General features: G+C 39.2%; 1 protein-coding gene across 4 annotated transcripts in view; it reads left to right on the top strand.

Annotated features, from left to right (window-relative positions):
* Positions 1 to 25,303, top strand: part of CNTNAP5 (contactin associated protein family member 5) — a 985,650-nt gene that overhangs the window by 611,376 nt on the left and 348,971 nt on the right. For all 4 annotated transcript variants that reach the window (XM_054549187.2, XM_054549188.2, XM_054549186.2 and 1 more), the window contains one exon: positions 23,107 to 23,213. In XM_054549187.2, coding sequence (XP_054405162.2) covers positions 23,107 to 23,213 — 107 coding nt within the window. The remainder of the gene's footprint in view (positions 1 to 23,106; positions 23,214 to 25,303) is intronic.

The raw sequence follows: 25,303 nt of genomic DNA, 5'->3' as shown, positions 1-25,303 counted from the left end.
ATGTCTTGCCAAATTTTAGTCTCTAAACTCGTGTGATGTCTAGTACATCCAGAACACTGTTAACTTTATTATGACAAAATGTTAGAATCACCTTGCTACCTGCTTTTACCCATGCTGGAAAATATAATTGTGACTGTAATAATTTAGTAGGGGGCTATCTCTGCTTTGGATATGGAAATCTTCTCAGATGTGGTTCCTAAGTAACTCTAGGTTTATAGATTTGATCAAATCATTGTATTGAGAATTGTAAAACCCTACACTCTGAAATGAGAATCATTTGTATCAACATTAGCATTTGTGTATGCACATAGCTGTGTATGTGTTCACACGCGATATGATACTAGCCCGTGAATCCTGATGCACACTTCTAGGTCCTACTAACTGAGAGACTGCCTGTGCTCTGCTAATATTCCTCTGTGACCTAGTCATTCATTTATGAAATTTTCCTTGCATGCTTACTCTGTTCCAGGCACATTTCTTTGCCTGAAGATCCAAAAGTTAGCAAGACAGAGAGTTTTTTATCTTAGAGCCATGTCATTGATTTTCCCTGCTCTGATCTTCCTTGGATCAGGAATCTGCTTTTTTTTTAGTATTATGAATCATTCATTCATTCATTCATTCTTTCTTCTCTTGTGTTTGGAACATTTCTGCTGTGCCAGGTGCTGGGTAGAAGCTGAGGATATACTTGAGTGCCAACCACAGTAGACAATCTCTAACTTCAGAAAGCTCCATGGAAGGACACACATTTGAACCAAATAATCATGGAAATAAACATATATGCTCCCAAATACCATGAGTGTCCTCATGCACATAAATAGAGCACCAGGAGAGAACCTGAGAGGAAGGCCACTTTATACTGCAGATGGGGCAGCATGCCAGGAAAGGGATGTGGACATTGTTATCTTCAGGCTCTACAAAAGCATCTGTACAGAGGTCACTGCAAACTTTTCTCAGTGACTTTCTCAGAGCTTTGTCCTCTCCATGGCTTTCTAGGAACCTCTGGCTGATGACTCTGATCTCCATGTTCTGTGTGTGTCCTCTGCTGAAATCCCTGTTTGGTGTGGAGACTTAGAGGACAAGAAGTACAAAATTCTGATTTTTTTTTTTTTTTTTTTGGTGAGAAGAAATTTTTTCACTGGTGTTTTAGCTGAAAACAAATTCCCCACATTTTCCCAAAACATGTGTGTACTGGGAATTCCTGTCTGCCATTAATACCACTCTCTTACTCTCCTCCCACCGCCCCCCATCCCTTCCCTGGCTGCCATGGTTAAAGGGTTAGGCTTCTAGTAATTCAATTCTAATAGTATATAGGCTACACCCCTACACTTAGAAAAATATGAAAAAAAGTCAGCCTACTCAAAATAAACACCAGTGTAAAGGTGGGACTGATATTTCAGCTAGCAATTTTGTAAATCCCAAGAATCTGAAAGTGACAAAAGGAATATGCATTTTAAAGGTCATTCCAATTACCATGCTTACTCATGTTGAGCTGAAACTCTGGAGTTTATGTGAGAAGACCCACGCACTGGGGGGATAAATGAGAACATGTGGTTGGGAGAAACTCGAACAAATAGTAAGGAGAGTAATAGAAATCACTGTTGTTTTCTGTGATATTAAATAATTCTTCAACCTCAGAGGCATCTGAGAAGTAGAGGAAAGCTGACTATCGATAAATAGCTGGGCAAATCCTCACAACTCTAAGAGCCCAGGATTCCATGATGGATTTACTTCTGATCTACATTTTGCACACTTATATGAGGATCCAGAAGAAGAGGTCTCAAGGGTGAACTCTTGTCTGCATTAAAATGTCTATTTGCAACCACTGCATTCTCCACGTCGTAGTGGATTCCCAACTCAATTTTTCTCAATAGAATTATCTTAAATGTAGATATACCTTTCCTGCTTTTGAAATAGGAAAACAAAATAGCCAAGTATTATTCCTTTAGACAGGGCTTGCCTCATATATCTCTCCCACTTCCCCAAATGCGTATGTTATTGTAACCGTAGCTATTCTAACCATCAGATTCTGTACGTGCATTTCACATGACCTCCAGCACATGATGGAGCCTGAGGCATTAAACACATGAATCCAAGTCCTCCTACTTGACTTTTGCAGTCTTCTAGCCTCACCTGTTCCTCCCTATCTATCTTTACCTCCTACTATGAGATGAATAATTCATCATTCCATCTGTGTGCATTTACTGAGCATCTAGTATGTTCCAGGACATATATACATAGTTTCTGCCTTAAAGAAGCTCAAGAGCAAGAGAGCTAGATAAGAAACCTGAAAGCAGACATCTTACAAAGGGAAGTTAATGGCACTGAGGGCCATGAAGTTACATCCCAGCTGCATTTTGACAGGAGAGAAGTAAGGAAAATGGGAGTGTGATGGGATTCCAGAAGTGCACCACTGCCTGCCACAAAGCAGCCAGCTGCCTTCCAGCCTCCAGGCACTTGCTGCTATTTCTCTCGTCTGGAGTTCCCTTCCCAGTTTCTTTTGCCCAAATCCAGCCCATCTGTCAAAGTCTAGTTCAAATCCTACCTACTCTACGAAGTCTTCTTAACTGCTCACACTATTCTTTGCTTATTTGGGTGTCTCTGGCACTTTCTTCTTATATTTTGTTTAGCTCCCAACCATAGTCATGACTGGTTTTCTGTTTGTATCTTGCCCATCCAAAGTTCATCACGTCTACTGATGCATTCAGCTGAGAGCACATGCCTTGTGATTTTTTGTTTAATAATTTGAACCTTTTGAGCTTTAACAGCATCTGTTCTCAGTAGCTCAGGGATAAACTGCATATGAAGCTAACAAAACTCAACACGACTCTTGGTTTTGGGCAAGTATTGCCTCAAGTAATGAAATGAACTTGATAATCTTTAATGTCTTTGTATACCCAAAACTCTGGAGGCTGCTATCCGAGATTTAGGAGTTAAAGCCTTTTACTTCTTTTCTCATCTTGAAAACTTCCCAATGTGGTTCACGCCAAATACTGCTCTATTTGAATAGCAAGAGTGCCTAATAAAAGCAACGCCAGAGCCAGCTGTCATCATTCACGTGGTGTTAAGTGCTCCTTCTGTAAGCACTAGCTAGCAAGAGTATTTTTGTTTAGCAAGGCCATCATAAAATTAGACAAGCAAACCATAGCAATGTATTTGAGCAATGTAGTCTATAAATAATACAGTGGAAGGAAGCATAGGAGCACATTATCCATATTACAATCTTGTGCTTTAAAAAAAAAAAAAAAGGTTAGCTCTGTAATAGAAGGCAGCTCCAGAGAAATAGACAAAATGTCTTTAGTGATTGTTAAAGGATGTGAGCAGCCTCCTGGTAATAAGATCTCCTGAGTGTACCCTGTGGATTCAGTGCGCCCCTAAGCAACTCCTACAGGCTGAGTAGTGAACGCTTGTAAAGTTGGCGCTGTTTACCTAGCAGGAATGGACCAAAAAATTGTCACGGAAGGATGCTGATGTGTCTGTAACCATGTCGGCTGTTTATCTGAAAGTGAAGTTATTGAAGAAGAAAGGTTTCACATTAGCCCAGAAAGCAACATTCGGATCAGATACAGTCCATACACTGCCACTGTTTTTTAGATTTATTTATTTTTTTCTTTCTTTTTCAGAAGTGCCTGGCAGAAACTTAAACAACATTGCTATTCATTTGGCTTTGTTAAACTCTCTAGCGTCATCAAATGTAGAGAGTTGCTTCCAACTTTTGCCAAATGCCATCTAAAGCCTCTTTATTTAATAAAAAGGAATATAGAAGATATATATTTTTTCTCCTTTGATGTTCTTCCGCACTTGTTTCTACAGTGGATTCTAACTAGAATCACCTAGGTTTACTAAAATTCAACAATGGACCAGATGCTAGCTAGTTTTTTTTTTTCTACTAATTTTCTTGTTCAAAGCCATATAGAACTATAATAAAATATCTTAAAATGAACTATGCTCATTTTACAAAGAAGGATACTGAGGTTCACAGGTATGAAATTACTTTCCCAAGATTACATAGTTGGCAAGTATCTTCCACCCCCAAAAAACTTAGAAGTTAAAAAAAAGTGCCCTTTGAAAGTTAAGTTAACCGTCTAATAGGTCTTAAGGGATTATCTTGGAGATACAAGAGAGTATCCATGCAAGGCTAGACAGTGCTTGGACTGAGGCTAATATTTCTAAAGAAAAAAATTGTGTCAAATAAAAGTAGGTTGGTAAGAAGATGAGTTATAAATAAGGAAAATTAAATAGATAAAGCCAATTTTAGCTAAAGAGTTAAATTAAGACTTCCTAACATCAGATATGTAAAGAAAGAAGCCCATTCTTTGTTGCAACATCAATGGGGAATAATAGAAATAACATCAATTGTACATTCCCATAGTTTTTAATCCTCTTCTCAGACTGAGTTGGAATATCCCCCCTTATAATTGATAAAGCTTACAAGAATGTAATTTAATTATTGCTTCACTGAATCAAATATTACTTGTCTAGACCAGCACTGTGCAATGGAACACTGTGTGGTGATAGAAATGATCTTCTTTATGCTATCTAACATCTTGTTACTATTGGTAACAGAGAACTCAAAACGTGTGATACATAGATTTAAGTACCACATGTGGCTAGTGACTACCATATTGGATAGGGCAGGATTAGACACTCTGCTAGGGCCAGTACTTGTGGATTTTACATTTTTCTCATCCATAAGTTCAGCAGCGGACTGCACCAGAGGTTAAGTACAAAGACTGGGTTTGGGCCTTCAAATTCAGATCTGGTGTGGTAGATTTAATGTCAACCTTAGCAGCCCAGGCTGGATATGATCACGGTCACTATCTGTCATGGAGCCCCTTCTCCCAAAGACAATTACATCAGAAGACAAGGGCTTATCACTATTTGACTTAATTTCTCCCAACATCCTTGCAAAGAAGTGATTTAACGATTACTAGATCAAAATGTCAAAAACTTTATATTACTTAAGAAGACAAGTTAACTATATCAAGTGTTCTTTTGCTATTTCTGTTATCCAGTTCAAAGTTACTTTCTAAATTAGAATACATGTTAAAAAAACATACATTGTAATCTAAATATAATCCATTTAGTATGGTTTGGTTTCTAATTTTTTTTCTAAAATAAGAGAGGCTTCACTTTTAAAATCTCCAATAGCATACTATATGTTGAAGTTATTGACAGAATTCCCAAAACCACCTGCTCAAATCTGAGTAATTCAGAGTAAGAGGTACTCTGCTTGGTCAACAAAACATGTGAGTTCATTTTCTAGGGTGGGTTTAGATTAATGCCTATCACAAAGTAGAAGCATGAAACCCCAAATTCTGTGACTATTCTTGTCTGACTTCCCCAAGCTTAATTCACAGCCCTCAAACATTTGGCAAACCTAAGAAGCTAACCTAAAGGAAGAAAAGATATTGATCAGTCTGGTGGAAATATTTGTCCCTTTGAAAATCATAAGATTTAACATATATTTATTAATTGGGATTCTAGTATCACACACTAGTCTCTTGTCAGTTTGCTTGCATGAGTCATTATCGTGGTGACTGCAGTCCTGGGAATCTGTCAAGAGTGGATTTCAGGCCTTATCATGTGGAAAACCCAGTTGGCTTTGATTTCATCTGATTCTCCGTACTAGCACAAATGGCGTCACATAAAGACCTATACCAGACTACAGATGTTAACCCAGGACACTCTTCAAAGCTAAGGATGGGTGACAAATAATTTTAAAATTCAGACTCGAGCCAGGTACAGTAGCACAGCCCTCCAGTCCTAGTTACTGGGCAGGCTGAGGTGGCAGGATGGCTTCAGCTCAGGAGTTCAAGATTAGGCTGGGATACATAGTAAGATTTCATCTCTAAAATAAAAATAAATAAAACATTAAAAATTAGACCTCAGCACTACCAACTGATAGCTTCAAACTTTGGAATTCATAAAAATCCCTTAAAAGCTCTTTTAATGTGGTTATTTGGATCCTACAATTCCAGAGATTCTGATTAAGTCCATCTGGAATGGAGGTTGGAATCTGCATTTTATCCAACACCCCAGTTGGATAGAAGACTGACCCTGTGGATCAGTCCTTTAGAAGTATTGTGTCAGCAGATTAAATAAAGACATTTCTTTATTGAGTTCATCATAATATAGGCTCATCAAAATTTTTTCCTGCACAGTGGGGAGCTATACTTCCAGTTCTGCCTAATGTTAATGGTAGTCTGTGGAAAACGTTTTCTTTGTTCAAATTAGCTTGAAAAATGCTGGAGTAAGAAAAGCGTGTTTCTTTACTGAAGGGTTTCTCAATGTGTGTGTGTGTGTGTGTGCAAGTGTGTATCCTCATTCTTATAAACTGTGCAAGGGGGGAAGTCACTGAAAGCTATGCACAAGTTTACAAACGTGTATGACTATGAAGCCTTTCTTTCCACAAAACTACTCATTCACATAAGGAGCTTTTGGAAATGCTGCCCTAGAGTGAATAAATCACAGTAAACACCAGGAACCCATTGGGTTGCTCATTGTGGGCAGTGGGGCAGCAGCTCTGGGAGGTAGTTGGTAGTGTAGACAATGTGGCTTCAAAAGTTACCATTAAAGAGAACTCAGGAGTCATAAGCAGACATTAGCCTTCACTTTCTGCTTTTCTCTACAAAACAATCACCCTTAAAGGTAACTTCTTCTGCCCCTTTTTCCTTCTAGTATGGAGGACTTGTGCTTTTGATTTGTACAAACAAATTTGCAGCCTGCATTTTTAGTGTCTGTGATTTTAACTGACCACTTGACTTGTGAGCCTCCCTTTCCTAGAGATAGTGATACTTGTCTTACAAGATTGTTTTATTGATTCATTGAAGTAATTATTGTGATAAGCTAGCACCAAGTCCAGCACGCTGAGTCCAGAGTTTGACACCTGGTAGAGAAGTTAACTTTATTTTATATGTGTAAATATTTAGGGAGAATTAAGCAAGAAAAGGAGGGAGCAGAATCTTTCTGTCTTTCCCCTGCCAGTCCCACTACCTCCCACGCCCCCGACCAAAACCCTAGAGACAGCAAATAGACTGCAAGTTTTCTACCAGCCTCAATGCTAGCAATGGTGTCATCAGACATTATGCAGATTCCCTGGCAGGATTTGGGCTCAATAGAGAAACGGTGCATTGAATGACAGATGAGTGGGGTGACATCAGCCACAGGAGTAGGAGGAGAGAGTAAGCCCCACAAGGAAAAATTAAAAACAAAATGAGGAGTGACCTGAGCCATCTGAGAACTGACTGTCTGTATGGCATTTAATTCTAACTTAATAAAAATACAGTTGATGGGCAGTTAAAGACCGAATTTTGTGGTGTGGATTGTTCATTTTTGGAATTCTTTCCCGGGATAGAACTTAAATTGAGCTTAGAATAACAAAGAGGATTTTCATGCAAAGGCGAGAGCCAGTAAAGGCAGGGCACATGTGTAATCCTGTGTGAGGCCCTTTAGAACCCATCTATGATTTGATCAAGGGGCTCCTGTTGTGTCAGTATCTGGGGTGGCTGCTCCTATTCATCTCCCATGGTGTGGACCTCCAAGAGTTCTGTATTCTTGCATAAGTGCTTGCCTTGGCTAGGGTGGCTGGTCCAGCCAGGCCAAATAGAGCCCCTTGCAGGGGTTCTCATATTTAAGATTAAAGAGTAAGGTTCTTTTCTCATAGCAGAAGCCTTAGGCTGCAGGATTCAGCGATTGGCCGCCACAATTCCTGCCATAGGAGGAAGCGGGGATGCAGGAGGGTGAGTGAAATCAACCCACAGAGAAAAGAGATGGCCAGGGAGGAGCCAGCAACCTGGTTGTATTCGAGCCCTGAGGTTCAGCATTTCCTGAAGCTATGCTGTGTCTCTTCCTGCTGTTTAGAGACATTCAGCTCTTACTTGCATCTTCGAGCCCATGTCTCTTTCATTTCCTAAAATGGCTTAAACTGGGTTTTCACCATTTCCATCTAAGGTTTTCATTAGTATAAGTCTTTGTAGACCACATCTTTTACACTCTTAAGTTAGACGCTGAAGAATCTAAACAAGTTAAAAGGGGGGAAAAAAGAACATTAATTGTGGAAGGAAGGATTTAGTGTTTTCCTCTTTCTTTGTGTTCTCCATAATCTTCATGTGTAAAGGTCGTGACATTTTAGCTCAAATTGGATTCAGAATCTATTTCTAGAACAGGCACGATGTCAGGGGCCAATTAAGTTGTTGGACAGCTGTAGTTTGAATCATTAGCAACAACCTGTGGCCACCAGCAGTTTCATGGCGAGGCTGTGCTATACCACTGAGTGTGGCTTAGGATCTCTCTGCCTTCACCACTCAAGCCCCAGATGCAGATCAGAACTGAAGTGGAGAGGCAGCTGCCCAGTTCACTCCATGAAACCAGGTTTGCTGTTCACAAGGACAGGACACTGATGAAATTTAAATGAACAAAGGTGAAGTGTAACCTTTGTTTTCAGCTCCTGTGGTTGGCAACAGAAAATGGAAATCCCAGATCTGCATAGGCAGGCTGAGTAGTATACTGAGCTTAGCAATGTGCAAACCAAATCTCTCTCTCCACGAACTGGAAAAAAAAAGCAAAACAGTTAAAAAAAGGAAAGAGTGCAGGAAAGAAAAAAACACAGTCTATGACTGTGTCACAAAACCATCTGCAAGTGTAAGTGACAAAAATAACGAGTTCACAGTTACTTACATTTTACAAGACCTTATTTAACACCCACAAGGATTAAGATATTGTGCTTTGTCTTGATTTTAGAAACAGGGAAACTAAATCTCTGAAAGGTATCAATAATTGCAAATGTCACAGAGCTAGAAACTGGAGGAACTGGGATTAAAACTTGGGTCTCTGATCTGACGCCTGGGCTATTTGAATCTTGTCCCCTCTGAAGGAGGTCATGCTATGCCTCAGCTGGGGCACAAGGGGATGGTCCCAGACCAGCTTTTACTCCATCACAGCGGCCTCCATGCTCAGACATGGTAGCCTCTGGGCACAGTCCCTAATCCTCTGATTCTCAAACACCAGCTCAATTTTAATTTCATTGCATGACCTTTAAAGCAAAAATTAAAGAACCTTGCAACATGTCAAAATGGGTGAGCATCCTGGGTAATCCAGGCACTGCTGGTATCTGTTCACTTCGTCCACGGGTTCTAGAGACCACGGCAGTCACTACAGTGTTAAGGGCCAAGCTTGGACAGTGGTAGTCTCCATTGGAAAATGAAACCTAGAGGAGCCGGGATAATAAGATCCAGAGGGAGATTAGTGGACCCAATTATAACCTGTGTCCTTTTTGGCTTGTACTATATGAGTAGTTTTCATTTTTACTTTAATGTGGTGAAATCTTTTTGTTCCATCAAATAAAATTTTGGTTCTATCCATAACAAATAAATACAATATTTGAAGATTAAATTAGATAATTCTAGACCTGGCCTATGAAAATAATTATTTGATCCAGGCGGAGGAATGTCAAAAATTGCAGTCATACATTCGCCTCGGTATTCATTTTGTTTGGCTGTTCTGGTTTAGTCGCTAAATATTGAGAAAATCTTGATTCACACAAATAAGTTGCCCACTGATAGAAGTTCTAGATACCTTGTTTTGCAATAGCAGATGTTTTTCAATAAGACTGATCTAGAAGCATTCAAAAGTAGGTATAATTGCTTTTTTTTACTTCCAATTTGAGAATCGTGTGCATTTCTTAGAAAAGTAAAAGCCAGATAAATATATAATCAGTGCTAACACTTGCTATGATATGTTATTATTTTAACATCATGTTCATCCATTCACTTGTTCTTTCTTCATTATTATGCAGTGGAAAGAGCTTGTAGCATGCAGGTGTCCCTGAGCATGGCTGGCTTTAAGGGGATGGGGCTGTGGAGCAGCAGTGCCCTCTCTGTATCCACGCTACCTGCGTGGGCCTGAGCAGACCTGATAATACGTGACAGTGCAGTGTAACATCGTTCCCCATTAAAGTTCACAGGAATCCCATCGAAGGTGGGGAAAGATTGCCTTCAAAGTCCCCAGAGTTAGCCTGGAGCTAAAGACTAACATTGCTAGTTCAGTGAGTTAAAACCTGATTCATGACACATTTGAAAACGATACCATTTTAACCTAAAACTTACAAAATAATTAGAAATATTTGACAAGAGAGCCCAAAACAAGGAAAGGAAAGGGAAAAAATAAAACCCCACAATTTGCAATCCCTCTGAACCATCTCTACAGAATGACTCTCTACTGAAGTGCAGAACTTTGCTATTCAGTGAGGTCTGGGAGCCAGCAGTTTTCTCATTCCCATAAGCTTATAAATGCAGAACCTCTGTATCAGGGTCCTCATTTTAACCAAAGTTTGAGAAGCACTGAGTCAAGTAATAGAATTATTTCTATTCATAGTGGAATCTGAGTGATGTCCTAAAATTAAGAAGACCCTTATAGTAATCTGGAGAGCTCTACTGTCTGTGCATTTCCTGATAGCTCTAATATTCCAATGGAGGTATCATAATCATGATGCTGAACAAAAGCCTGTGAGTGCAAGGAACACAAAACCTTCTTCCTAATAGATGTGGGGTGAACTAACCCAACCAGGTTTCTCTCCCGTGAAATCTACAGCCCCTCTGTCAATTGTGTGGCGGATTTCCATTCTGATGGATCACTTCTAGGTCACTGAGATAAATGGGTTGATTAAAGAAATTTAATTATATTCTATTTTGTGAAAATGACCCCTACCAAGCTAATAGAGAGTTCTCTTCCTTTTTGAATTTTTTGATATATATTATTTTATAATTTGGTGGTAGGGGACTTGTTTCTAAAGTTTCCAGGTAGCAATGTCTTGCTACTATTTTCATAGACTCTGGCTGTTTGTCATATTAACAATATTAGTATGCATGATGCTGATACATTCTTCTTGATTCTGAATGTCCTCTGCTTTGAAGAACTGGCCTTTGAAGAACTGAGAACTTCAGGGTCATACATTTTTTGTGTGCAGTAGAGTAGAGAGAGGAACTTTCCCTTTTCTGTTCAGTGGCCCTCACTGGCCCGTGCAGGGAGAGGCATGTGTGCCCTTTGTGCCCGGCTTCTTCTTGAACCCTAGCATTTTTACTGGGATCACTGACATGCATTGCAAACTCATTCGATCATCTTTGCTTGTCCATTATCTGGGGATTATCGCAACAATCACAATTGACTCCCTGCTGTGAACTAGACCCTGGAAAATTTAGGAAACTGACTTTTGACACTTTTCTTTTTATTCCCTTAATTCCTTAATGTCTGCATCTGCTGTAATTACAACAAATTTAAATTATAATGGAGATCCAACTGTGGGGGTAAAATGGGATTATGATAATTGTTGGAATGGAAAGACATAGAAATAGGTTTCAAAAGCTTTCAGAAAAGCTATCTGACCAAAACGAGATCAATGCAGTTGGCTGCTAATTAAAGCAAACAGACAAAGGAATGCAACCTAGCTGATTTTTAATGTATGAGCTTCATAACACAGCTTACATTAGTCAGCTTGCATTTTGAGGACTATTGAAATGTTTTGTTCTTTTGTCTCCAAGGAAAGCATATAGAAATTGAAACTGACTTTCAACTTTATAAAGAAGGAATGATAATTCTTTAAAAGGGAAGTTACTCCATGGAGCACAAATACATTCAGATTCATGTGTAGAGAATTATTTATCTGAACATTTGGGAATTTCAAAGGCCTGTCATTTGGTGTCCTATTCATTTCAGTCTGTTATGAGAAATGGAGAAGAGGGAAATTTAACAGGGAAGAAAAATTATTTCTGTAAGTTTTTATTTAAGTACACTGAGTATATTTTTTATGCTCTTATCTTTTAACCAATGTTTTTCTCAAGATGTGTTCAGGTTGAAGATTTTTTTAGAGGGGTAGGCATGTGTCTAAAAAGTTCATATGTCTAAATAACTGCAATAAAAAATGGGCATTCAGGCACACACAGTTAACTACTGTGCTTATTTTCTTAGACAAAGGACCATTTTCTTTTAATTTTTACAAGAGACTTAGAATGTACATGAATCAATAGGGGGCAATAATGAATGGTGATCATGAGGAGTGTGTTATCAGATGAGCTTTATCCAAATGAGCAAAGGCCCTCCCCATTTAATTTGATTTCTAGAGTTTGATGAGGGACGTAGAGGGCAGTTGGTTAGACTTGGATTTGAATGTTCACTCTGCCCTCACTGGAAATCTGGAACTCGCTGAGTCTCAGGAGCTTCACATGAAAAGGTGACCCCACTACACACCTCTTGGGTACTATAACAGCTGCATCCAGGCAATGACACCAGGACAGGCCTGGCATCTCATGGGGCCCTTGAACACATTGGCAATGATACATGTCCAGTGCCCACCTTTCCAGGTGGATTGCCCATCCTCAGATATCTGAACATCTTCTTTTGTCCAGCTGGTCTCATTCCTGGGCTTATAACGTGCCTTAGGACAGCTTGACTCTCTCTTTTTAGAGACCATTTCCTCCCTCAGCTGCATGAATGTCCCTTTATCATTGTCTGATAGCAAGCATAAACACACATGTACACACATGCACACATATATGTATGTGTGAGTATATCTATAAATTTGCGTGTATATATATGTGTGTGTATTTATGTATGCACACATGCATATATACAAACTAAAATAAAATATCTCTACATTTCTTTCCAGACTCATTGCAAAAGCCATGAGCAGAAATATACAAAAAGTGAGATGGTACTTATATTCCCGCAGTTAACCGCTGTTAACAGTTTTCCAGTCCATTGAAGGACTTTCCAATCTCTTTACATACAGATGTACTATTCGTTTTAATGTCTCATGGCATTCTACAATATGGGTGTACCATCATTTATTTAACCATTCCCTAAATGGTAGATGATCCATTAATTATGTTTTTAACGGTTATCAATGATAATAATTTTACATTGTTTTTGTACATGTAAAAATGTATTTCTGGGACATTATTGAAAGAAACAGAATTCTAGGTCAAAGCAGATATATAAGTTAAGTTTTTAAAATGCCACTGTGTCCATGGCATTGTGGCAATGTTCCTCATACGCTGCACGAGCAGAAAGTATTATAACACAAAACACTGGCAAAGGCTATAAAGGGGCAATGTGTTCCAAGAAGAAATAGTTGGGCCTGGCAAGGTGGCTCACACCTGCAATCCCAGTACTTTGGGAGGCTGAGGCAGGCAGATCACCTGAGGTCAGGAATTCAAGACCAGCCTTGTCAACATGGAGAAACCCGGTCACTACTAAAAATACAAATATTAGTTGGGCACACTGGCACTTGCCTGTAATCCCAGCTACTTGGGAGACTGAGGCAGGAAAATTGCTTGAACCTAAGAGGTGGAGGTTGTAGTGAGCCGAGATCATGCCACTGCACTCCAGCCTTGGTAACAGACCAAGACTCTGTCTCAGAAAAAAAAAAAAAAAAAGAATGCATAAGGAAAATAAAAGGATTGATTATGCAGTATCAAAAAAAGAATGCAAATAAAATGATACAAAATGTTTTTCTGTAATATTTGCAAATTAAGAAAAATAAAATCCAGAGTTTTCCAATTTCAAGTCAACAGATTTATCAAAATACTACTTAAGAAGTTTAGGGAATTTGGGAGAACAACTTGGCAAATACATTAAATCTAAAACCTGTTATTTTCACCAAAAGGCAACCATTGTGGAGACAAAGAGACAGAGAAAGGGAAACTAGAGGCAGAATTCAGTGCTCCAGACTGAACAAATGGAAGTGGCTCCCAGGGTCAGCTCCCGGGCATTGTGCAGAGCCTGATGGAGAAGCTGAAGTTCTCCTCAGTGATATGAGGGCCAAAGGTGGGATTTAAGAACAGAATTGTGAGCCAAGGCAGGTGCTGATGGGAGTGTTCTGGTGCCCGCAAAGGATGATTTTTGAATGTAGAACAGACCTTAGCAAGGTTTATTTTTGATTTTAAAAAAGTGATGTCAAATTTCTTAAAATTTTAAAATCCTTGTTCTTTAAGTTTTATTTTTCTTTTTTAAAAATTCAACTTATAATGTCTTTTTCTATTTAGAAATCTAGCAGATCTTAGCTATCAAGTCTAAGGGACCTTTGGAAATGTTTAATCCTGGATTTAGTTATTTAAGTACCTTCAAATACTTTAAACTACATATGTGATATATTTTATTAACTTTCCAAGTTCATTGATTTGTTAATTAACAAACAGAATGTGACAAACACTTGTCAAACTTAAACATTCAGAAAATAAATATTTAACTTAAATGAACTTCTTTCTTAGGTTTTTTACTAAGGAAGATTTCAATTAAGGATCTAAATCAGTTGTCTCATACATTTTTTTTTCTTTTTTTTTTAGACAGGGTCTCACATTGTCACCCAGACTGGAGTGTAGTGGTGAGGTCATAGCCCACTGCAGCCGAAAATTCCTGGGCTCAAGCAATCCTACTTCAGCTTCTCAAGTAGCTAGGACTATAGGCATGCACCTCCATACCCAGCTAATATTTGAAATTTTTTGTAGACACAGGGTTTCCATGTGTTGTCCAGACTTATCTTGAACACCTGACTTCAAGCAATCCTCCTGCCTCGGCCTCCTAAAGGGCTGAGATCACAAGGGTGAGCCACTGAGCTCAGGCTTACACGTTTTAAATTGAAGTTTACAAGAATTATACTCGACTAGGCCAAAGTCTCTTAAAAACTATGAATATAAAAGGACTATTAAAATATATTCAAAATTTTATAATAATCTTCCTACAAGAGACAAGAACTAGGGCTGGCCAATTCAAAAATTCACTCTTGGCAGAGGACCTTTATGAGAGAAAAGAAAAATGAGATATTCCTTGTTAGACTTAATGTTTTTAGAAAAATTTAAAAATTAAAAACTCAATTAATGATTATTAGACTTCATGACTTAATATAAGACATTAAGATTCTAAGGGTAAGGTTCTTCCTAAGACTGTCAACTGATACTGAGTCTTAACCCTGTTAAAATTCATCATAAATATGCTCCAGTTTTTTTTTTTTAACTTGGGAATGCTAATTTTTTCTGAGAAAAGTGACAATTACATCACACAGAAGTTTCTGTCCAGGACCAGTTTTGTGTCCTTTTTTCTCTTTCAGTACCATACTTCTTTACCCAAAAACATTCATACCATAGTTTTGATTATTTTAAACTTTTGATACTGAATTTGGAAACTTCTGGGCTTAAAAATTGAATGCCTAAGGAAGACATGTAATGTGCTAAGTGATGAAGATTTGAGGCTGTCAATGTTGGTGACTGTGGTGGAGCACTTTGGCCCCTATGTGTGGAAGCTCATACTAGGGCTCCATAACATCCACAGTTGGCTGACCATGAAACCCATATCACTGTATCGCTGGATTCAAAGACCAAATATGGATCCTCAATGAATTTTCCATTTGCTTAATACACATTGATGAACTCTTACATTTTTCTGTACTTGTGGGATTATACAACTTAAGTTTTGCAATGAAAAGTTTGGTAGGTTAAATGACTTTATTTGGCTTGCAGTGATAACTAATAAGGTCTTTCTACTAAAAGCAGGCAGAGTCTGAAATTTTCTGACATTAGTAGTAAGAACGAGGAAGCAACCATGTTAACTTTTACATAGGCTCAGGACACAGAAAAACTCTCTGTCATGTGCAACAAATGTAAACTATAAGAGCAGGGCAGGGGCAAAGGCTGTCTTCTGGGTTAATCTATTTTAAAGATTTTACAAACTAGAAGCGAAGAGGGATTGAAAATAGAATTGACATCTTCCTTTCCCATTGGGAATTTGTAGAATAAATTCTGTATCATTATGTTAATTGTGCAAACGTACATATTTTTTCTTTAGTGTAATTTTATTTCCAATTAATCCATTTGTCATATTAAGATTCCTTTTCCTACCAAAAAAATCTTTAAAAAAAATCTAAACTGACAACTCCACATTGCATAACAGTGTCTGGAATCAGTGGAGAAAATATGCAAAGCCCCCTAACCCTCACTTTGGCAGAAGTGATGCCTCAGATGTATGCTTAGGTATCACTTTTAGGGAGATGATCTGGCATTTGTTTGAAGGAGGATGTGCAGTGCTCCAGAGTACGGACTTCAGTGACAGGTAGTATGCTTCACCTTCCTGACTCTGTTACTTTGTACTTGGACAACTTATTCACCCTCATCTAGTCTCACTTTTTAAATCTGTAAAACAGGGGAAATAATACCATTAAAGCAACATCCCAGATGGGATTGTGAGCACATGTCAAAGTTTTTTCAGGCTTGTTGGCCAGGGAAAAGCCTTAAAGAAAGCCAAGATCAAAATTTCCTCTTGGTGGAGATATTTTGTCGGAGACTAGGAAGGAAAAAAAAAGTTTGGTTAAAAATTATTCAAATAGTCATAAGGCTAGTTTAAGGTAACTGGGGTCTTAAATATGATCTGCCTTAGGTTTTAATGGGATTCCCTTGCTATTGTGTTGGGAACTAACTGAAGGAGTCAAGAACGGAAGCTGGAAGACCAGTTAGCTGAAAATTGTAGTTATTCTGGTGAGAGATGCTTGTGGCTCAGACTAGAGGAGCATCAGGGGAAGGGTGATAAGTGGTGAGATTCAGGACAGCTTCTGAAGGCCCAGCCAGCAGGAATTGCTCACGTCTTGGATACAGGCTATGAGAGAAGGAGAGCATCTTCAAGTTTGGGGACCTAGATACTGGTAAGAAGGGTATTGCCATCAACTGTGATAGTGAAAAACACAGGTGAAGCAGGTGGTGGGGGCAGGGTGAGGGAGGAGATTGGAAAGTCAGGTTTGGTTAAATGTAACAAGGATCAAGGTGAGCTGGATGGGTAAATTGAATTTTTCAGCAGACTTTTTATCTTATGAAAATCTATCAAAATTGTACAGAGATTTTACAGGAATGCTAGATATTCTACGTAGCCTGCCTCCCCACCCTCAAAAAAAAAAAAAAAAAGCTCTGAGTTGCATCATGCATAAGGGTTCAGCTTCTGATCCAATTAGAGGACAATTATCTTTCTAAGTACTTAAGCAATAAAGTTGTTAGGGCCCAAAAATACAGCTCAATGGACATAAGTAATCAAAAAGAATTGCATTACTGCCTTGCATCCCTAAGTGGCCACTAAAGAACGTACAATTCATGGTCTCTATCTTACTTCTCCACTCAGAGAAACCTGAGTTTCTCTTCTCTCTCTCAATTGCTCCTTGCCTGTGACTGCACAGAAGAAGGCTCTTTTTCCTTGTGTTACTGTTTTCTCACCTTTAAAAAAAAACACACACACAAAAGTGAGGCTCCTTTGCCTGCCCTCTTTCCTACTGAGCTCTGATTGTGCTGCTCAGGAGCATGCAGGTAATAGTAAACGGGTGAAGGCCAGTGAAGCTGTGACAAACTGAAGAAGCTTAGCTAACAGAGGGCTGCACCCCAGAAATGTCTGTCATTCATTCATTCAATCTACAACAGTTTATAGAGTGCCTACCCTGCTTACTGCTTTGGGTACGTCAGTGGACCAAACAGACAACAAGCAGTGCTCTTATGGAGTTAACATTCATTTTCAGAGAGACAGACACTGAATCATAAACTGATGGATAAGCAGAGTATCTAGTGTGTTAGAAGATAATACACGCTAAAGACAAATAAAATGGCAGGAAAAGAGATTCCAGGGAAACAATGAGGAAGGTTTGCACATTAAATAACATGATGGTGGCAGGCCCCTTTGAGAAGGTGACACTTGAGCAGGAACATGAGCTGAGACATGGGGCATGTGGACATCTGGGGAAAAATGCTCTGGGTAGAGAGAATTCCAGTGCAAGAACCCTGACAAGAGAGCATTCCTGGTGTGCTTTAGGGACAACAAAGTCAGCATGGTTGGAGCAGGTGTAGAAAAGGGAAAAGTGTAGGGGTGAGTTGAGAGTGTTAAGGGGAGCAGATCAATAAGAACTGGAAGATCATTTTAAGGATGTTCTTTTACCCTAGATACAATAGGGAGCCAGAAGAGAGGTGTTTAAAATTATCTGCCTTAGGTTTTTATAGGGTCCCCCTTGCTCTTGTGTTGGGAATTAACTGAAGGGGTCAAGGATAGAAGCTGGGAGACCAGTTAGTTGATAATTGCAGTTATTCTGGTGAGTGATGCTTGTGTCTCAGAACAGAGCAGCATCAGGGGAAGGGTGATAAGTGGTGAGATTCAGGACAGCTTCTGAAGGCCCAGCCAGCAGGAATTGCTCACATCTTGGATATAGGCTATGAGAGAAGGAGAGGACCTTCAAGTTTAAGAACCTGGATACTGGTAAGGAGGCTGTTGGCATCAACTGTGATAGTGAAGAACACAGGTGAAGCAGGTGGTGGGGGCAGGGTGAGGGAGGAGATTGGAAAGTTCGGTTTGGGTACACAAAGTTTGGAATATCTATTAGACACCCACGTAGAGCTGTCCAGCAGACAGCTGCATAGAGGAGTCTGGAGTTCAGGAGCGAAGACTGAACTCAAATCTAAACGTTGAAGTCGCTGGTGCGTAGCCATGAGATTTGCTTTGACTTTGCTCAGTAATCTTATTTTTGCTTTAAAAGAAGCCAAAAATTCATATTTCTTCTGTGAAACTTTCCAAATTAAAAACAAACTGACAGACTGCATTTCCCTGAACTGTCTTGATTCCTACTGCTTTCATCACACTTTTCCCAGGCCTCATCCACTCCAGCTGGAAACTTCAGCCCGGCCCCAGTTAAAGCTAAGTTACAGAGAAATAACCACTCTGATCTTCCTGAAGGAAAGCTGTGGGGGTTCTTTTGTTCTTCTTAAGGCTGACCTAGAGAGAGTGTGTTCTGCTGAAAGTGTGCTTGCCAGGATGCTTGAAATTGGACTCCAGTTTATATACTCAGAAATGTCTGTCTCTAGGTGGCTCAATCTCACAACATCCTACAAAATCTTATCTCTGCTCTGAAGCAGTTTCTTTGGCTGTCTCCATTGCTGTGCATTTGCCTTTAAAGAGAAATACTCTGTTTCTTCATATTTCCCGTGAACAGCCAAACACAGTACAAAACAACCACCTTGAGGCCCAAACCATGTACCTCTGTAGGATGGACGGTGAGCGTAGGTCCATGGACCACTCTAGATAAACCTTTTCACTTTACCTATTACCTGGATTGTCAATAGCCCACCTAGCAACGATCCTTCTCTTTTGGAAGAATTTTTTATTTGGATAAACATTATAAAGACTTTTAACCCTCCGACTTTTTTTTTCTCCTTTCATTCCTATCTCTTCTCTTTCTTTGAACCCTTTATCTCATTTCCCTTAAGACAATGCACGTTCTGCTTTTATACAGAGGCTAACAGCTTCCAATGTGTCTGCCACACTATCTGAGTTTTTCCTGGGACACATCACCAGGGCTTTGGGGAGTAAGAGGAAAGCCATTGTGTCCATGCTGAAAGCTTTCTTTGTTAAACATTGTGCACCAAAGGAAGTCACATCCATCCAGATGCAGTTATAGATGCAATATCGTTAGGACTTTAGAAGACAGATGTTCAATGTGTTTATCTCCTAGCAATATGGATTAAGAGCCTTACACCTAAAAGAGTGAGTGCCCTCATGCTTAATTCACTCTTTTCACTTTCCAATTCTATGATGGGTCTTTTTCTGGGTTAATGTCTTCGATGCTCAGTTTATGCCACGTAGACAGAGAAATAAACAAAAGCCCAGTTAAAACGAGCTGATTAAAGAATATGGAAATTATACTCATAAAACTGCCCGTTTTAAATAAGAAAATTGGTGTCATGCATCTTTTATCTCAAGCGTCTGCTTTACAGATGAGTTTTTCTAATCACAGCGTGCATTGAACCAAAATGAACCAAGCTTGAAGGCAGCTCTACCAGTGCTCATTTATTATTAATTTTTCTTTCTCATTCTGGGAAAACTAGATTTTTCCTTGCTCAAGTACTCTTTTACCCTTCCGGGAATGCATCACTGGTTTTTCTAAGTGACCATAGACAAATGAGTTTCTAGCAAGTTAATAAAAATGTAGTTTCTATGTTTTTATTGGTAAATTGAGTTTATCACTGCGAAACAAGGTCTATGTGAGGCATATTAAAGATGTGTTCTAAGTGCCCAGATATTTCTTAGAGCTTTCCCTTAAACCCTTCTCCCTACGTGCCGAAGTAGATTTTGTAATCTTTTGTTTTAAAATTATTTAAAGTGGGGCAGGTGCCGTGTGGCTCATGCCTGTAATCCCAGCACTTTGAGAGGCCGAGGTGGGTAGATCACCTGAGGTCAGGAGTTCCAGACCAGACTGGTCAACCCGTAGTAGAGATGGATAAACCCCATCTCTACCAAAAATACAAAAATTAGCTGGGCATGGTGGCAGGCTCCTGTAATCCCAGCTACTCGGGAGGCTAAGGCAGGAGAATTGCTGGAACCCAGGAGGCGGAGGTTGCAGTGGGCTGAGATCTTGCCACTGCACTCCAGCCTGGGTGACAGAGCAAGACTCCATTTCAAAAAAAAAAAAAAAAAATTGAAGTGCAGAAAATGTTTCTTTTTCTTTTTGTAATTACAGGATTCTTCTTTCTTACCCAGAGTTAAAATTCTGTTAGTTGAAAGTAAGAGAATCCCAGCTCAGACTAGCCTAATTGCATTGGGGATTTTTCTGGAAAAGGGTTAGGCTATTTCACAGAATCCAATATAGATGAAAATAGCCAGCCCTCAGGAAGTTCATGGGTGCAATGAAGTCTCAAGAACAGCAGGGACCGACCACACAGATTTGGCATCCCCCTTTTTTGCTGCATGCTGCATGTCAGCATATTTTTTGTTTATTCTGTCTCTCTTTCACTGCAGACAAATTTTCTTGTGTCTCAAAACATGACCACTGAGAACGTCTGGGTTTTTTATTTTATAGTTTCAGCCACCAAAAAAAGGCAACCCTGAACTTTCTTGGGACCCAAAACAAAAAAACTACAGAATAAGCACCTATTGAGTGTGCTTTGCTCAGTTTTTCTTTCTTAAGGCAATTTATTTTTTTGTTGGGGGAGGGCAGCAATAATACTATCATTTGCTCGTTATGGAAATCTCTGTTTGTGTTTATGTGTGTGCTGTGGGGAGGGGGATGGGATGGTGCAAAAGGAGGTGTGGAAAGGTCATGGAAAAACTGGGCGGCTTCAGAAGAGGAAATTATGGCAAAAGGTAAACTACAGAAGAAGCAGTATTTCAGAAGCAGGGAGATGCTGGGATGTGAAAGAAAACAGGGTGTGGGGACACGGGGCATTCAAAACAGTGCTAGCCCCCCAGGATCTCCTGAGGACATGCCTGGAGAAAGAAATCCTTACTTGGATGAGGACATCAAGGCTCTAAGTTTTTGGTACTTCCCTCCCAGCACAGGCATAGAGCAGGACAGGATCTCTGAGTTACCCAAGAGAAAAGCCTGTGGCCTCTGCTGTCCACCAAGACCAGGAGAGTGGGTGGGAATAAAAAGGAGAGGTAGAATTTGAACAGAGAGAGGACCACTTTTTTGTTTGTTTGGTTGGTTGTTTCGTGTGAATACATCCCATAGCAAAACTATGGGTCCTTTATTTAAATCTTTCCTGTACTTTAGGCTATCGTTGAATACCATAAAGTTATCAACAAGCTTTTCCCAAACATAAGCCCCGTCAGCACAACTGTATGTTTGCTGTGCTGAGCAGAAAATTTCTAATAATATGTCTGAACATATGCAGGAATATTAGTTTCTGGGATTTGAAACAATCATTTCTGGAGGCTTTCCTACCTATATAGGGCAGTCAGAGTAAATCATCTTACTTTTGCTTGCCTCAGATTCTTAGTGGCTTCACAATGAACCCATTTATTGTATTATATACCACTTCTGTAACTTCATTGCTTGCACCCTCTCTCTTTTTAAATTCGCGGAATTTATTTTCCTATACTCTCTCAGGCCCTATAAAGATTGTTTTCAAAAATTATGGTATGTATCATTGTTTTTACTCTTAATTTTATTCACTACATTTACTGAGCACCAGCCAGGTTATCTCTTAATGGAGGCAGTGTAAGAGGTGCAAAGAATAACCCAAAGGCACCGTGTAGTAAATGGGATTTGAACTCAGATACATGTCTCCCTAAAGTCTGTGATTTCTGTCTGGAAGATGTAAATGTTGCCTCCACTCCCATTAGCCTAAGTCTAAAGATTTTTCCTTTACACTATTTTTGAAATTTATAAAGGCTGTGTTTTATTTTGTGGTGTTCATGCTTCGTATCTTAAACTTTTACTTAATCTAGTCCTGGTCTGTTATAATCATGTTTGTCCACATCATTTGTTGTAGTTTTATGATAGTCCATTAATTTTATGTACTACAGGTTTCCTAAGTAATTTTCTAATGTTGGACACTTATGTTGATTCACCATTATGAATGGCATCATTGTGAATAACATTAATTAGCATATATATTTTTCATATTTTGAACAATAGCCTTAAGACAGGGTCATCTCAGTGTGATTGCTGATTCAAATTATATAAATATTTTATGGAGTTTTTTATGTGTGTGGTAAAAATATTTTTCAGAATAGCCATATTATTTTGACCTTAAGTAGTAAAGCCTTTGTTTTAAGGATAGCATTTATACTTTTACAAATGATAAAATATCCTTGCATTTTAGATGAACAAGTATCATCTTTTCTAATTTCATGTTGTCTTTGTGCAGTTTAAAATAGATACCTGGTCATTCCCCAAAAGAGAAGCATGAGGACAATGACCTCAATTATCTGCCTCTCCTTTAAAAATGCAAAACCATTAAAAAATGTAAAATGATTATCTTTATACATTTTATTTTTTGGTAAGTGAAAAACCTTACAAATTCTGACCACTTCAAATTAACTTTAAGTCAACATGAATTTGCCTCAATATTAACATCCTTAACTTAAATACTTACATCAGCTTTGAGACTTTCATTGCCCAGTAATGCAAGGTGATTCTACCTTTTGTGCTAAAACTGTAATATTCATACTATTTTGATGTCATTCAATCTGCCTTAGGTATGGGAGTATAGCAAATCAATATCTACTATTAATTGAGGCAGTTGGATATGAGATATGTTTGCTTTCCCCTTTCTGCCAAATGATTAGGTTTATTTTCTTTTCATTTATGTTTTCTTCCATTAGGTGTTTGCCAAACTACTGTGAACATGGAGGAAGCTGCTCCCAGTCCTGGACTACCTTCTATTGTAACTGCAGTGACACAAGTTACACTGGTGCCACCTGCCACAACTGTGAGTAGATTGATCTTTTGCCCCTGGTGGTTTGGACAAAACTCCAGGAACACCATTGTTAACTTCAGGATGTATTTAGCATGGGGCAGGCATGTTTTATTCACTCATTCAACATGTGTGTTTTAAGAGGTTATTATATAGCAAACACTTTGTTGGGCACAGGGGATGCATGGATACAAGCCATATTCTTGTGGAGTTTATGGTCTACCAGCAAGACAGACAGGAAGTGAGATCATGACAGTACAGTTGAATAAGTTTAAGGTGGAAGCAAGGGAAGGTGCTGTAGGCACGCAAGAGGGAGCTATTAAGTCAATTGCATTGCCTTGATGAGTTCTCAGGTGGCTATAATAAACAAACTAACATCTCTGTGGTCTAAGTAACAAGGTCCATGCCATGCCTGTGTCACATGCCCATCATGTATGACAGAGGCCCTTCTTCCACCTTGTCCTTGTTCTTAGATGGTAACAAAGTTCTATTATCTGGAAGATTGCTGTAGTAAGAGGAAACACAAGGAGGGAAGCACAGGGAAGCATGCGCTATCTTTTCAAAGCTTCTACTTGGAAGTAGCAAACATTACTTCCACTCACATTCTATTGGCCAAATAAAGCCACGTGGGCACACCCAACTTCAATAGCTGCTGAAGTGCAATCTTACCATGGAATGGGAGAAAACAGAACCTGAATATTGGTGGTAAGTGCTAATGACTGCCTGCCAACCCCAGTGTTAGGGAGACTTCAAATAGAAGACCTGAGTTGATCTTGTTGTAGAAATATGGGAGGAAACAAAAAGAAAGAAAGAAAGAAAAAGGATACTCAGAAGCAAAGAAACAAATGGAGACATAAAGCACAGGGGCCCTCTGCTCTGTGGAAAATTGGAATTTTCAAATAGTTCCAGATGGCTCAGGGTGCTGAAGGTGAGGAGGAGTGATAAGAGGGGAGACAGAGGTAGGCTAGGGTGTACACAGGAAAAGGAGTGAGGGATAGAAAACAAATATAGAATATGAGCCTTGATTTTTTATTTATTTATTTATTTATTCATTTATTTATTTATTTATTTTTGAGAGACAAAGTTTTGCTCTTGTTGTCCAGGCTGGAGTCCAGCGGCACAATCTTGGCTCACTGCAACCTCTGCCTCCTGGTTTCAAGTGATTCTCCTGCCTCAGCCTCCTGAATATCTGGGATTACAGGCACACACCACCACACCCAGCTAAATTTTGTATTTTTGGTAGAGAAGGAGTTTCACCATGTTGGCCAGGCTGGCCTCGAACTCCTGACCTCGTGATCCACCTGCCTCAGCCTCTCAAAGCACTGGGATTACAGGCATGAGCCACTGTGCCCAGCCCACCCTTGATTTTTGTAATTGTATAGTCTTATTGAGACCACGGGTGGGGGGAAACACATGAAAAAGTATAGAAAGTTTGCCAGTCAGAGAAATGTATGCCCAAAATGGACTATAAGTGTGATTGAGAAAGGTAATTCTGAAATCACTGTCTGGAATTGTAGAGCATTTCATGAAAAATTAGAAATTTGAAGTTGGCTTAGAAGGTAGAAGGGTAAGATAAACATTTTCTAGACATGAGAGTACAGCCAAGGCCTGGAGCTCTTCTGAGGACTTCAGTGAGAACTGTCACTCAGAGACAGTTCTTGCCAGTTTTTCTTAAGTGCCTGCTGTTGTTGGGCTGGCACTTGGGGATGCAAAAAGAACATTGGTAGACGCCAATAGGGCTGGAACCAGACTGAGCAAAGATAAGTAACGTTGATATTCTCATCTTTAAAGACCTCTCAGCCATTGCTTATCCTCTTCCATTCCTTCAAAGCAGGATTCACTGATGATGTCCATAGGGAAGTCTGATCAAATTAGAGAAGAACTAGTCCACTAGTCCACTGGTCATCAGGGAGTGAGTGGTTATTGCTGTTAGTTGCCTTCAGAAACAAAAAAATATTGTTTGGCTTTATAAAAAATATGTCTTATTAAAACTTTTCTACTGACAAATTTAGAATTCTAAGTAACTAGAAGAGTATCATTGGATTGTTCATACCACAAAGGATAAATGCTTGAGGGGATGAATAACCAATTTTCTATGAAGTGAT

This window comes from Pongo abelii, chromosome 11 (assembly GCF_028885655.2).
Source record: "Pongo abelii isolate AG06213 chromosome 11, NHGRI_mPonAbe1-v2.0_pri, whole genome shotgun sequence".
Taxonomy (NCBI): Eukaryota; Metazoa; Chordata; class Mammalia; order Primates; family Hominidae; genus Pongo; species Pongo abelii.
The sequence above is the reverse complement of the archived record's forward strand: the minus strand, read 5'-3'. Positions and strand labels throughout refer to the sequence as shown.